The 15938-nt window shown below is 44.7% G+C and overlaps 1 protein-coding gene across 2 annotated transcripts in view; it reads right to left on the bottom strand.

Annotated features, from left to right (window-relative positions):
- The window catches only part of DMXL1 (Dmx like 1), a 212268-nt gene that overhangs the window by 148905 nt on the left and 47425 nt on the right, over positions 1-15938 (bottom strand). For both annotated transcript variants that reach the window (XM_040343979.1, XM_040343987.1), the window contains exons 2-4: positions 12219-12344; positions 3284-3361; positions 909-987 (exon numbers count right to left, since the gene is read on the bottom strand). In XM_040343979.1, the coding sequence (XP_040199913.1) occupies positions 909-987; positions 3284-3361; positions 12219-12344 (283 nt within the window). The remainder of the gene's footprint in view (positions 1-908; positions 988-3283; positions 3362-12218; positions 12345-15938) is intronic.

Raw genomic sequence — 15938 nt, 5'->3', positions numbered from 1 at the left:
CACAGGTTTCAGGTGTATACTGAATAACTAGAATATACATAGATGTGTATTCAAAGCTAGGTGCACTATACTGTATACTGCCATACATGCATCATGAACAGTACAGTATCTTAGTTGAGACAATTTTTTTTTAACACAGGAGTAACCTTTGGAAATGCCAACATCATTTAATAAATACATTAAATATTACAGAATTAAAAAGGGTTTCAACAGTACTAACACAATTACAAAAGTTTCTACAATTACCAATCATGAGCACAAACTAAAAGAGGTTACCGCTATAAAGCAAGCAATAATGCAATTACAGAGTCCTTTACAGGGCTGGACTGGGACAGAAATTTGGCCCTGGAATTCATCCAGACTGGCCCACCTTGACAGGTCTCTCCCATGGCGGCCGGACTCCCGCAAGCCATACCCCCCCCCCCCCCGGCCACCCAAGCCCCCTCTCCCACTTCACTAGCCATTCTACTTTATTAGAGTAGAACGGCTGGTACTGGTCCTCTTATAGGCAGTACCAGTGGGGAAGCTAGACATTATTTCACCCGGGGCAAAGAATCGGTTCGGTGCCCCCCTATGGGACAAGATTAGGCAGAAGTGAGAAACTCCCAGGCCGTATCTGTTGAGTCAGCTGTCTGTCCCCTCCCCCATGCTCCTCTGTCGTACCCCCTGCTCCTCTGGTCCCCCCCTGCTTCTTTGTTCCCCCCAGGTGAGCGCTGCGTTGAGGGAGAGGAGGTGAGTGCTGCGGGAAGGGTGAGACAGAGGAGCGGAGGGGGGCGGCGGTCCGCTGTCACTGAAGCCGGCCCGCTGAGCCATTGGCCCACCGGGAAACTCCCTGTAGTCCCAATGGCCAGTCCATCCCTGGTCCTTTATATGGTAGGCAAGCAAAGCTAGAAAATATTGTTATTTACCTGTTGGGTCCCAAGTTAAATCATGTGCAACAGAATCCAATACTATGTGGCCACTCTTCTGCCACTGTGTACGACTTCCCTAAAAGAGTAAATGTAGATTTATTAAGGCTGTAACACAAAGTAAAAACAAACAGGTATCTTGCCCATTTCTTTGTATCTGCAGTGGAGCACCCATCAAAAAGCTCTGTAATTTCAGGAAAGTAGGAAAAAGAACAAAGAATATGGCAGATGTTGCACTTCAGATTTTTCATTTATGTTAGTCAGTAAACAGACCCGCTCTCTAGTGCCTTTCATCAGTGTCAAAGCGGTCTAAAGCCTCATACACACAATCGAACTTCAAACAAACGTTTCTGTGGATTTTTGTTTGAAGGGCGTTGGCCGGGCACACCCATAGCATACACACGGCAGGACTTTTCTGCAAACTTTCCCAACATCACGTGTTTTTTCTGCTCTTTTCTGCACTTTACCACCACCCTTTGGTCAACTTCTGCTATTGTTGGTTGATTTTAACATTGGTTCTGGGAATGCGTGTTTGTACTTCGGACTAAAGTCCGATGGATTCCTGTACACACAATAGGACTTTGCACCGTAGGACTTTTGCATTTGCAATTTGAAAAGTTTAAAACTAAAATTCCACTTTTGCAGCCAAATTGGTATAACACTTTATGTTTGTTACATGTTTCCATTAACATAATAGAACATAAAAACATAAAAGAAGTGCTAAAATTCCCTGCTAAAATTCCCTACATGCTCTCCCTGCTTTGAAATGATGATCATTATGGCCCAGATTCACAGACAGCGGCGCACATTTATGCCGTCGTAGCGTATCTCCTGTACGCTACACCGACGCAGCGCAGAGAGGCATGCATGGAATTCACAAAGCCAATGCTGCCTAAACTGCGTTGGGTTTCGAAGGCACAAGTCAGCGTAGGTGGAAGTGGGCGTGAGCCATGCAAAGGAGGCGTGACCCCATGCAAATGATGGTTTGGGAGCCAGACAAGTACGTTGAACGAACTGCGCATGGGTCGTGTCGTGGACGCATCTCCGTGCGCATGCTCATAACCACGTCGGAACAACTACCTAACATACGCCGGATCACTGCCTACACCATGAACGTAATCTACGCCCATCCAGACACACGTCCAACGTAAACTACGTAAAAACCGCCTGCTTCTGTTCGTATATATATATTATATATATATATATATATATATATATATATATATATATATATATATATATATATATATATATATATATATATATATATATATATATATATATATATATATGTATTAAAATAACAAATATGTTACACCTGCCTGCCCTGAGAAGTGGTTTTGCACAGGGCAGCCCAGATTCTCCTCTTCTCGGGTACCTTCCCCCTGTCGAGTGCCCCCACAGCAAGCAGCTTTCTATGGGGGTACCCGAGCCGAGCTGCAGCTCTGTATATATATTCAGACACGGAGCTGTGGTTCGGCCCTGTTACCTCTCTCCTTATTGGCCAACTGAGATCGATTGACAGCAGCAGGAGCCAATGGCTCCACTGCTGTGTCTCAGCAAATCAGGAGGGGCGTCCCGGACAGCAGAGACACTCATGCAACATCGCTGGATAAAGATGGGGCTCAGGTAAATATTAGAGGGGTGGGGCTTCTGCACATAAAATGTTTTTCTCTGCCCTTGTTGTTTTAACTTTGTCTAGTAAAACATATTTTTTATGCCAGTAAATACCTTATACAGCCCACTTCTGGTTTCTGGTCATTAGCCTAGGCATAGAACATTATGACATTATGCACAGTTCTCTCTCCAACTCTTGTGAGAGTTTGGCAGGAACAATGGGGGGGGGGGATTAGTCATAAGGAGGGCCAATGAGAGCTGCAGAGCTGGAGGTGTGCCTCTGTGTGTCAGTGTAAATCCAGCAAGCGAACAGATAGCAGCTTCATCTGCCCAAAGTTAAAATGGTTGCAGCCAGACTCGGTGGAGGGAGATATCTGCAGCATATTTGGCAAGTACAGGGTCACAGTATATATAAATAATATGCAAAGTAGTTGGAGGAAAGCTTCAGAATGGCAAAGTTGTTTTTATTACAAATTATGTGAGCAGACTGCAGCGCCTCTTTCATGCATTAGGATAAATAACCTTCTGATTTTACAACCACTTTAAGTTGGTTAATCATATACACCCACTGCAAGAGCAGTTATTACTCGCTTATAGCATATCACTTAACAAAACTACTTTCCCTGTAGTAGTAGTAGTACTATTGTTGTTCTACCTATGTAAAAGGGGATCGCTTCTGGAATAATCAGAAATATTGATATTCATTTACAAGATCATAAAGACAATCAATTCAGAAACAAGGAGTAAGAAATGCTTACTTGTGACGGTGAACTTTTTTGTTTTAACAGATTCACAGGTTCAAAGATGCAAATCACATTGCCATACGAAGCCGCAATCTAGAAAAAAAAAAAGCCAGTACGTGGTCACTCAAGTGTTTTCGGTTAACATTTAACAAGACAGACAATTTTTCTGTTAAGCTGGCCATAGATAGAAAAATCTGATCAGAAAACAATACCTATGGTGGATGGAGGATTTGCCCCTACTGGGACATATTACTCTGACAGTGGGTCTCAATGCTGTCAGAATACATTGATCAGCGGCTGCAGCCAATCATCAACAAAAGTTTTCTATCATGTAGTGTAGTCTGATCGACTTCTGTTGAGCAGGGATGGCCCACATACGGATTATCCCTGCTGAACTGGCAGAATTTAGAATTGTCTATGGCTAGCTTACAGTGGTTTTATTAGCTAAACAAAACACGCCAGTTTACATAAGATTTTCTTCCACATGTATCTTCTTACTGTAAGCATAGGAATGTAGATTTTTAATGCATGTTATGCTCAGGTCGGACAATAGTGGAAAACCCAAAACGCATTAGTTCCAGAAGGTCACATGCAGCATTGTGCATGCCATGGCAAACCAAACACAAATAAGGGGAGAATATTAAACTTTTTTTTTTTTTTTATATGAAATGGCCAGTCTTGTTGGTTAGAGGCTAGACAGTGGAGACCTTGAGTGGAGAGTGTGAACAAGTTTTGCTTTTGACAGCTGGGTTGCATTTTAGGTTCTTTTTGGGTCTTTTTCCTTGCAGTTTTTTAACACCTTTTTCTGGCACTTTTATTTCCTTTTTTCCTTCAGCCTACTAATTAAGGGGAGTGGTTAATTGGTCACAGGTGCTTGAGGCCTATATACATTTCTGCAGAACTAATTTTAAATCTGCTCATCTTGAGTTTGCTGGAACTCCGAATGGAACTGGATTATGTGGCGAGTTAAAATCAAGAGTTGAAAACAGGAGGTTAAAAAACAGGGGTCATAGTACCGGTGTAGTTTGAGTACCTGAGTGTTGTCCGAGTAGTGTGTGGATCATTAGTACGTGTGTATTTTGGGTGCACGCTGGCCCGCTGGTCTGCGAGCGCCTATGTATTGTCTTGTTGAGTAGTAGTGTCAGGAAGCTAGTTGTTAGGTAATTAATCCTCATTAAATTAATAGGTAGGATGCCTGGCGGGTGAGGTGACTCGGTGTACATCTTGCGGCATGTATGCGTTCCTTGATCTGATCGAAGGCGATTACTGCTGTGCAAAATGAAAGCACATTGTTTCCCTGGAAGCCCAGGTTCTGAATCTGGGGAAGCAGCTGTCAGCACTGGGAAGACCCTCCACACTAAAGGAGAGCCGGAAAGGTACCCAGCAGGTGATGGCAGGGGCTAGCACAGAGGTGGGCGGAGACAAAGAGTTACAGGCACTAGAAATAGTAGATGGGTGACAGTCAGGAAGGGTAGAGGGGAAAGTGCCAGGGAGGCCGATCCAGGGCTGGAGCATCCCAATAAGTATGCTCCATTGAGTGACATTGGTGAAACCAGTCAGGGACCTGCACTGCTGGAGCTGAGGGACTCTCCTAGCTGCTGGGTGAAGAACTCCTCCAGTGAGAGGGGGGGGGGGGGGGAGACAGATTCTGGTGGTAGGGGAATCATTTCTTAGAAATACAGAGGGCAATCTAACAAAGACCTGAATCGCCGAACTGTATGTTGTCTACCGGGCACTCAGGTTCGGCACATCATGGATCTGGTGGACAGATTACTGGGAGGGGTTGGCGGAAGACCCAGATGTCATGGTGCACGTTGGCACCAATGACAAAGTCAGAGGCAGATGGAGTGTCCCAAACAACGATTTTAGGGACTTGGGAGCTAAATTGAGGAAAAGGACCTCCAAGGTAGTATTCTCAGGAATATGACCGGAACATCGAGCCACACCAGAAAGGCAGAGGGAGATTAGGGAAGTAAACAAGTGGCTGAAGAGCTGGTGTAGTAAGGAGGGGTTTGGGTTCTTGGAGGACTGTTCCGACTTCTCATTCGATAACCAGTACTATAGAAGGAACAGACTGCACCTAAATGAGGAGGGTGCAGATCAGCTGGGAATAAGGATGGCCAAAGAGTTAGAGGGGTTTTTAAACTAGGCAACGGGGGGAGGGTCCAGAGATAGAGATAGTCAGCATAGAACATATTCCAGAGGGTAGTATTAGTGATAGGGTAACCAAAGCACTTAAACCCAAAGTAAGTATAGTAGCAAGTCCTAGTTGCAATCTCAGGAACACCCAAGAGGATAGTATGTGGCTAGTCAAAATATATTAATGCATTAAAGTGTTTGTTCGCCCATGCCAGAAGTCTGCCAAGCAAAATAGTTGAGTTGGAAGCTCTGGTGCATTAGGAGAGCCATGATGTAAATCGGTATTGCTGAAACTTGGCTTCATTCCTCACATGACTGTGCTACTAATATTCCTGGCTATGCACTCTTTCGGAAAGACAGGGTAAAAAGGAAAGGTGGAGGGGTCTGCCTCTATGTGAGAAGTGATCTCAAGCGAGTGTGAAAGAGGACACGGTGGATGGAGAGTGTGACGAGTCTCAAGCATTATGGGTGGTACTGCATACAGATGTGCGTAGTTTAAAGTTAATCATTGGAGTTTGTTATAGACCACCCAATGTTAATGAGGAGGTGGAGAGTCAGCTCCTTGCACAGATGGAAAAGGGTGCAAGGGCTGGGACGGTGATAATAATGGGGGATTTTAACTACCTAGAAATTTACTTGAGTAATGGCACTGCTGGAACAGTTAAAGGGCAAACATTTAAAAACCTACTCTATGGTCCAGTTTATTGAGGCCCCAACTAGGAATGATGCTCAATGATGATGCTTGGACCTGGTAATCTCAAACCATGCAGAGCGTATTACTAATGTTCAGATAAAGGAACACCTGGGTAGCAGTGATCAAAACATGATTTCATTGGATGTTCGTTATAAGCAAAAACCACATACGGGAAAGATAAAAAAACACTTAATTTCAAGAGAGCAAATTTTTCAAGGATGAGGGCTGCTCTCCAGGACTGGGAGAGAATATTGACATCAATGGGCATAGAACAGAAATGGGAATTCTTCAAAAAGACTGCAAAGTATATTCCCATGAACAATAAGTTTAAAAGGCTAAAAATAAAACCTCATGGCCAAAGTTAAAAAAGCTATAAAAACTATAAGAAAAGAGCTTTTATAAAATATAAAAATGAAGGAACACTAGTGTCGTATAAATGTTACAAAGAATATAACAGGATATGTAAAAAGGATATCAAGGATGTAAAAACTCAAAACGAACGACAGATTGCAAGAGATGGTAGGACAAACCCCCAAAAATTCTTCAGAGAACGAGTCCGACTAACTCCTTTAGGGGACTTGGAAGACCTGCGTGGGCAGGCATCATCCGAGAGTCTTATGGGCCATACGTTTCTCCAATAGTGGTGCTACGAAAGAAGAACGGGTCGCTGAGGCTGTGCATCGACGACCAGACGCTGAACCAAAGGACCATTCCTGACCAAAATACCACCCCAAAAATTCTTCAAATATATTTACCACTTCAGGCACGAGCCAATTCCGACACTTCGCTCCTACATGTAAAAATCATAATTTGTTTGCTTGAAAATTACATAGAACCCCCAAACACTATATAATTTTTTTAGCAAAGACCCTAGAGAATACAATGGTGGTCAATGAAACTTTATCTTGCATGGTATTTGCGTAGTTTCAACCAAAGCGTTGCAAAGACGTCACAGGAAGATCCCGGTTAATGTCTGCAACATAACCTCCTCAGCAGAGACAATGCCGGCTCGGATGTTGTGGGAAAAGTCAATCGACCCCAGAATCACCATGTGATTTGGTGGGAGGAGCAAAGGATGGGATCGAAGTCAAATATTTATATCTGAAGAATACTCCTTGCTCGCCTGAATGGAAAGAAAGGGCCAAGACTCAGCTCCTGAGATGGCAGGCTGCATTATCGAAGAGTTCGATGTGGGTTTTGCACAAAATGGCCAACACAGGATCCGTCTCCAAGAAGAGAAGACGTTCAGAGAACGAGTCCGACTAACTCCTTTAGGGGACTTGGAAGACCTGCGTGGGCAGGCATCATCCGAGAGTCTTATGGGCCATACGTTTCTCCAATAGTGGTGCTACGAAAGAAGAACGGGTCGCTGAGGCTGTGCATCGACGACCAGACGCTGAACCAAAGGACCATTCCTGACCAAAATACCACCCCAAGGAGAGAAGATGCCTTGCAGAGCCTGTCAGTAGCAAAATGGTTCAGCGTGCTGGACTTGAAGAGCGGATACTACCAAATCTCCATGCATCCTGAGGATCGAGAGAAGACCTCTTTTATTACCACAGTGAGGTTCTTTTGAATTCTACTGCATGCCTCAGGGCCTGTCTGGCACCCCAGCCACCTTCCGAAGGCCAATGGATAAGACAGTGGATGATATGAACCAGATCGAGGTGTTGGTGTACCTAGACGACATCATCTATGGCAGGACCTTGGAAGAAGACAAAGAGTGTTTGGAGAAGGTTCTGAAGAGACTCCATGATAAGGGAAATTGTCTCTGGAGAAGTGCCAGTTTTATCAACCTTCAGTCAATCAACTACCTTAGTCACATTGTGTCTGCCAACCGAGTGGCCACAGACCCCCAGAATCTAAAAGCCGTCACCTCCTGGTTTAGGCCTACCAATGTGACCAAGCTCAAATAATTTCTGGGATTCTGTTTCTATAACACGAAGATTAGTCGAGGGATTCACTAAAAAAGCTCGGCCACTAAATGAGCTAATGAAAAGCGAAGAAGACAAGCCAGATCTAGCCAAGCCTGTCAGACCAGCAGGGGGGCCCAGAAAACCTTGAGAGTCCATTCAGGAATAGTGGACTACTCAGTGTGTAGTGGAGCCTAACAACTGCTCCAGTCCTGGCCTATGCAGATCCAACCAAGCCGTATGAGCTACATGTCAAACATGTAGCTCATACGGCTTCCAAATAGTTTGAGCTAAAAATACTGATTTTAACTTGCCAACAACAAAATGTCAGAAATAGGCCTGGTCCTTAAGTGGATAATTTTCACAGTCTGCTGCTTCAGGGTTTTTAAATATTTTTGGCAGATGTTACTATGGTATACTGAAGTATTATCACAAGCATTTCATTAGAGCCGGTTCACACAGGGGCAACATGACTTTCAGCGCGACTTTGGGAGGCAACTTGAACAAGACTTGAGTATGAATCACAAAGCGACTTACACAGGACTTGAAGTTGCCTCCAGGAAGAGGAACTCGATGCCAAATTATAAATAAAAAAACGGCATGGGTTCCCCCTCCAGGGGCATACCAGGCCCTTCGGTCTGGTATGGATTCCAAGGGGAACCCCCTACGTCGAAAAAAAAAACAGCGTGGGTCCCCCCCCCCCCACCAAAATCCATACCAGACCCTTACCCAAACACAGACCGGCTGGTCAGGAAAGGGGTGGGGACGAGCGAGCGCCCCCTCCTCCTGAACCGCAACAGGCGGCATGCCCTTAACATGGGGGGATGGGTGCTTTGCGGCCCCCCCCCCACTCCAAAGCACCTTGCCCCCATGTTGATGGGGACAAGGGCCTCTTCCCGACAACCCTGACCGTTGGTTGTCGGGGTCTGCGGGTGGGGGGGCTTATCGGAATCGGGGAGCCCCCTTTAATAAGGGGGCCCCCAGATCCCGGCCCCCCACCCTGTGTGAATGAGTATGGGGTACACCGTACCCCTACCCATTCACCTGGTGGAAGAGAAATGTCAATAAAAAAACACTACACAGGTTTTAAAAGTAGTTTATTAGGCAGCTCCGGGGGTCTTCTTCCGACTTCAGGGGTCTTTCGACTTCTCCCCTTCTGCCGGGCACCACCGCTGTCTTCATTCACCAGCAGGGCCCGGTCGTCTTCTCTTCTTCGATGTTGACTCAACGCTCCCTCCCGCTGTAATGCCGGGTGTGGGGTGTACAGCGATTTATATAGGCCTCTTATGACGTCACAGTGCCAGCATGCACCGGCTGGTAACGACATAATTACCCCGCCCCCTTATGTCGTCACCACCCAGAGCATGCTGGGACTGTGACGTCATAAGAGGCCTATATGAAATCGCAGCGCACCCCACACCCGGCATTACAGTGGAAGGGAGCGTCGAGCCAACATCGAAGAAGAGAATAAGGTGACGCAGAAGACCAGGCCCCCGCTGGTAAAAGAGCTAAAAGACGACAGCGGTGGTGCCCGGCAGAACAGAAAAGGAAACAGAGCAGGAGAAGACCTCCCCCGAAGTTGGAAGATGACCCCCCGAAGTCGGAAGACCCCCCCACCCCCCGAAGTCAGAAGACCCCCCCCCCCGAAGTCGGAAGAAGACCCCCCCTGAAGTCGGAAGACGACCCCCCCCCCCGAAGTCGGAAGACGACCCCCCCCCCCGAAGTCGGAAGAAGACCCCCCCCCCCCCGAAGTCGGAAGAAGACCCCCCCCCCGAAGTCGGAAGAAGACCCCCCCCCCGAAGTCGGAAGAAGACCCCCCCCCCCCGAAGTCGGAAGACGACCGGACCCCCGCAGGTAAAAGAGCTGAAAGAAGACAGCTGTGGTGCCCGGCAGAAGGGAGAATTTAGAAGACCCCCGAAGTCAGAAGAAGACCCCCGGAGCTGCCTAATGAACTACTTTTAAAACCTGTGTAGTGTTTTTTTATTGACATTTTTCTTCCACCAGGTGAATTGTAGGGGTACAATGTACCCCATACTCATTCACATAGGTTGGGAGGGCTCCCAGATTCCAATGAGCCCCCCCGCCTGCAGACCCCCGACAACTAACGGCCAGGGTTGTCGGGAAGAGGCCCTCGTCCCCATAAACATGGGGGCAAGGTGCTTTGGGGTGGCGGGATGGCATGCTGCCTGGTACGGTTCAGGGGGGGGGGCTTAGCTTGTCCCCTTTCCTGACTGGCCAGTCTGCGTGTTCGGATAAGGGTCTGGTATGGATTTGGGGGGGGCCACACCGCTTTTTTTGGCGTAGGGGGTTCCCCTTGAAATACATACCAGACCTAAGGGCCTGTTATGTCCTTGAAGGGGGGAACCCACGCCGTTTTTTTTATTTATAAAATTTGGCGTGGAGATACCCTGTGGGAGGGAGGGGCTTGCCTTAGAACAGGTTCACACTGGGGCGACTTTCTGTAAAGTTGCCTCGCTGTGAACGGGGATCCGACTTAGAGGCGACTTTCATTGAAATCAATGGGTACAAGTTGCCTACAAGTCGGATTGAAGTAGTACAGGAACCTTTTTTCAAGTCGGAGCGACTGCAGTAGCGTACATTAAGACGGCTCCATTCACTTACATTAATTTCTTCATGCAGCGCGACTTGGGGAGCCTGAAGTCTGATCCCAGGTCGCCCCTGTGTGAACCGGCTCCAAGTGTCAAAGGCTTTTGACAATTACATGAAGTTTTTGTAAAAGAGTAAATATTTGCAGTGTTGACTTTTCCTTTTCCAGACCTCAGCAATTTCCCCCTGGCATGTGGTCAATCAACTTCTGGGCCACATCCTGATTAAAGGCAGCCCATTCTTGCATTATTAATGCTTGGAGTTTGTCGGAATTTGTGGGGGGTTTTTTGTTCACCCACTACAAAGTCTCACTTCTCAATGGGATTAACGTCTGGGGAGTGTGCATATGGGGATGGTTGAAAGAAGCTGCTCTTGGAGGATGCTTTTGTACCATTCTTTATTCATGGCTGTGTTCCAATGCCGCGTACACACAGTCGGAATTTCCGTCAAGAAAAGTTCTATATGAGCTTTTGGTCAGAAATTCCAACCGTGTGTAGACTCCATGTGACTTTTTCTGTTGGAATTTACAACAAAAAAAATTTGAGCTGGTTCTCAATTTTTCCGACAAAAAGTTCTTGTCAAAAATTTGTCTGTATGCAATTCCGACACGGGAAAAAAACACGCATGCTCGGAATCATTGAACTTCATTTTTCTCGTCACGGCGTTCTGTGACCGTGTGTATGCAACACAAGATTGTGCCAACATTCTGTCGAAAAAAAATCCACGGTTTTCTTGTCGGAATTTCCGATCGTGTGTACGCAGCATTAGGCAAAATGGAGTGAGCACACTCCCTTGGCTAAGAAGTCACCCCCACACATAAATGGTCTCAGGATGTTTTACTGTTGGCATGACACAGGGCTGATGGTGGCGCTCACCTTTTCTTCTCCGGACAAGGTTTAGACCCCTTTTACACTGAGGAGTTTTTTTTAAGTGCTTTTGCATTAAAAAAGCACTTGAAAAGCTCACGAAAACTGCTTTCCATTAAAATCAATGGATGCTTTCACACTGGGGCCGTGCACTGGCGGGGAGGTGAAAAAAAACTTCTGCAAGCAGCATCTTTGAAGCATGTTTGAAGAGCTAATAAAAAAAGCACCTCAAAAGTGCCCCTCTGCATTGATATCAATGAGAAACACCTGAAAAGCTCTTTAGGAGCACCTCAAAATGGTTCTTGCAGCAGTTTGTCACGCGACTTTTGAAAAAGCGCACCGCTAACTCCTCAAAAGCTCCTGAAAAGTGCTTACCGTTCTATAGGCAGTTTTCAAGCGCCTCAGTGTTAAAGGGGTCTTATTCCAGATGCCCCAATTGAAATGGGGATTCATCAGAGAAAATTACTTTGCACCAATCCTCAGCAGTCCAATCGCTCTACCTTTTTCAAAATATGCAGAAACAGCATCGGTAGTAGTAAATAAACACACCTACTCAAAATGATCTACTATTCCAAAACAGACTGTACCAATTAGTTTATCCTTTTCCACAAAGAATACTAGTTACTGCTTCTGCGATGTGGCATAGCCTGAATTGACCCAATTGTGTTAAAGAACGTAAAAATAAATAAAAAGTCAAGCAACAGACAAACACCAATATGAATCATTCCTACCCTGCCCTGTTGCATAGAACAGTCCACGCAGCCAACCAGAACATTTCCATGTTGAACTCCAGGGATCACTTGTAGCCTTTCAAAATCACTTCCCAGAATCACCACATCACATCCAGATGCGTAAGCCTGTGGAGAAGATAAATACATTTTATTTCACAAATTTAATTAAGCCATTTGTTTTTTTAGCGAGTTGGCATACATTGCTTTCAAGGTTAGTGTGCACAGCAAGATGCTGCTAAGCATTTGCAAAGCACGTTTCCTAGAGCCAGTGGATAGGAGTGCTGGCCATCGCGTTACACAAGCTAATGTTTCAGCAAGTTTAGGACTATTCGACATGTGCTGAGAACGTTTTGAAGCCTGGCACCAACTCTTTGACAACCAGGATTATGTCCATTATTATTTGTGCCAACATTCTCAAAGAGGAAGTGAAGGATGCATAAGACACTGTCCTGTTTGAGGACATTATCCTGTGATTCAATAAAGACTGTACAGCCAAGAATAAGTGTTGGCTTCTGCATTTGGCATTTTACCTTTGAGTATATCCGAGATAGTACATGGTAGCAGTTTCCCAGAATCCTCCAGAACAGTCACATGAGAGAGAAGCTTGATCCAACATCAGAAAGCACAGATGCAGAGAAATTGCCCCCCCCCCCCTTCACTCAGTGATTCCAGCCCCTCAGTTATCAAAGATGTACCAAAAGACCTGCACAGCAAACAAGTATTATAGGGCAAGGAACCTGCCCTGGTAAGGTGTGGGAGCTAAAACAGTTGGCTGCTTGCAAGATGGTGTCTGGGAACAGGATTAAAAAGGGTTTAAAACACACCTTCCCGTAACAATACCCACCAAGGAAGCCAATGTGAGGAATTGTAGTGAAACTTCTCCAAGAAGCCAAACAAGGTAAACTTCATTAGGGGCTAATAAAACTGTAAACAAATAACATGGTGGAACTGAAGCAATATTACATGGCCTAATCCTGGACAACAGTATAAAAAAAAGCATTTAATGAATGGGTGCAATTGATCTAGATATACTGATAACGCCACAGTTTCTACTTTAAATTAGACCTTTTAGAGCCCCATTTTGTAGGCAGCTTTTTCTGTTCAACCAGCGTGGATATAAATCAATAATATAAAAAAAATAAAAAATAAAAAAAAAGATTTTTTTGATAAAAAAATTAAAAAAAATAAAATACATTTGATAAAAAATGAACTTAAAGATTTGAGTAAAAATCTAAGAGATCGTTTTGAATTAAATATACCTTATTAATTGAGTTTATTCAGTATGAAATGGAGCTTAGTTATGTAGCACGAGGCTGTATATTCTGCAATATTTACATTTTTCGTAAACTCATTCAACGAATTCAAGCTCTGCAAACTGACATGCACTGCATTGATGCATTCACACAATTTCGCAGTCACCAAGATATAAAACAAAAGTTCAGGAATATTCCTTTATCCCATTGTTTTGCTTGATTGAATCGGTTCAGATATCGCAGTTTTACTAATCTGACAGCCTATTACTCTAAATGGGAAACCTTCATTTTGTTTGCAAATATTGAAGATTCTAACTACCAGCAAGAATAAGTCCTTACATTCAAATAGCACCTGTCATTTCAGATCCACCATGGCAGCGCCTGTTAGTGCGGGCATCTACTCACATGCTGCTGCCACGTCCCTCCCCCTGTTGCGTCACTGCCGAATTACCAACCGTGCCATGTCGGTGATTCAACAGCGGGTCAGAGGAGGAGCTGCTGCGGGACAGGGATGATAGTTGACCTTTAAAAATTATGATTTAAATCAAATCCACCCTGAGTTCAACCCCGCGGTCAGAGTTGCTATAGATCTGGCATTGGTACAGCAATCTCCCCCGCTGAGCTGTTGTGTTCTGACATGCGGATGCCACCTTGCTTCTGTCGGACCAGCTGGCATACACACGGGCCAAATGCTGGTCTGTTTTGATTAAACCGGCCAATATCGTCCGGCATTCAGCTCGTGTATACAGGGTTTTAGTACTGCTGTTATCGACCAACTGTCTGTTTAACTGATGAGACCATACATTATATTAAACTTGCGTAGTTAATATTATCCTACCATTTGGCAAAGTGTTCATTACCCTTTTTGAATCATCTATGGCATTTCTAGCTTTTCCCCTCCAATCTTGAGGCTATCATTATTTTATTTTGCTGTTCGGGTTTTTTCAAGTCGTCGTCGTCGTCGTCGTCGTCGTCGTCGTCGTCGTCGTCGTCGTCGTCGTCGTCGTCGTCGTCGTCGTCGTCGTCGTCGTCGTCGTCGTCGTCGTCGTCGTCGTCGTCGTCGTCGTCGTCGTCGTCGTCGTCGTCGTCGTCGTCGTCGTCGTCGTCGTCGTCGTCGTCGTCGTCGTCGTCGTCGTCGTCGTCGTCGTCGTCGTCATCTTAAAAAGTAAACTGCTTCCTTCCTTTTAGTATTCGTAGCTCTGCTTCAAACAAAAGCTTACCATCAAATGGTATACAGCAACGACAGCTCTTTGATGAGTTATATGCTGCCAAAGTCTTGAGCCAAGGTACCCTACGGGCGGAGTTGATCAGCCTTAATAACTTATATTTGGCAGTTTGGCAACTTACAGTATATTTGAGGACTTTTGGGTACACTCACATTTTTGCACTGTTTGACCAAAAACAGTGTATATGGACCTGGGATTATTCAATGTGTTTAGTGGTACCAACAAGTATAAACAATATAATGTCCGTTTATGAAGCAGTGAAATCTATTCACTGCTTCTTTCTCTGGCTTTCACAGTGAAGATTTTTCTCCTCTGTGTGCCTGTTTATGAAGCCGAGAAGATCGCTTCACCCTTGGAGGAGTGAAGTGATCTACCAACGCTTCAAACATTGAAGAACGGGCCAGAAATTCACAGAAATACGGAGATGTCAGTTTATTTAGCAGTGATAAATTATCACCGCTCAGTTCACTGAAAGACGGCGTGGTTAATGTAATTAAAATAACGAGTCCCTCTGCATAATATATGTATACACACACACACACATTATATATACATGTATATATATACACACACACACACACACACACACACACACACACATTATATATATGTATATATATATATATATATATATATATATATATATATATATATATATATATATATATATATATATATATATATATATATATATATATATATATACACACACATAAATACAGGGGGACATGGTTACAGTGTTGGGGGGTCAGAACGAGGTAGAAGGAAGTTAAAAATCTTCCTCCTTCCTCCTCAGAACCCCCTGGGATTCCCTCTCCGCTTCACCACCTCTGAGCTGGTGAATTGGGTAGTTTGAATTCTGACTCAGATCACCAGTGAAGAGCTCAGATCACAGCTTCATAAACTGGCCGTTTCTGTGTCAGTCTATGAGGATTCTCTGTGTGTAGAGATAATCGGCGGGAGAACAAATTCAAACACTTCTCCCCCCGATTATCTCTGTTTCATAAACTGTGTATGGGCTGTGATCAGTGGTGATCCTTGGGATAACCGCTCTTCACTGCTTCATAAACGGACACCTATATAGGAGAAAAAAATAAAAAAAATAAGTAAGGAACTTTTAAGATACTGGAAAGACCCATAAAGTGCATACAGTATAAAACAAAAGGTTAGCTTCTTTTTTTTTTTTCGACAATCATAAAAGTACAGGCGGTCCACGGCTTACAATCAAAATAGGTATTGTA

This window comes from Rana temporaria, chromosome 1 (genome assembly GCF_905171775.1).
Source record: "Rana temporaria chromosome 1, aRanTem1.1, whole genome shotgun sequence".
NCBI lineage: Eukaryota > Metazoa > Chordata > Amphibia > Anura > Ranidae > Rana > Rana temporaria.
The sequence above is the reverse complement of the archived record's forward strand: the minus strand, read 5'-3'. Positions and strand labels throughout refer to the sequence as shown.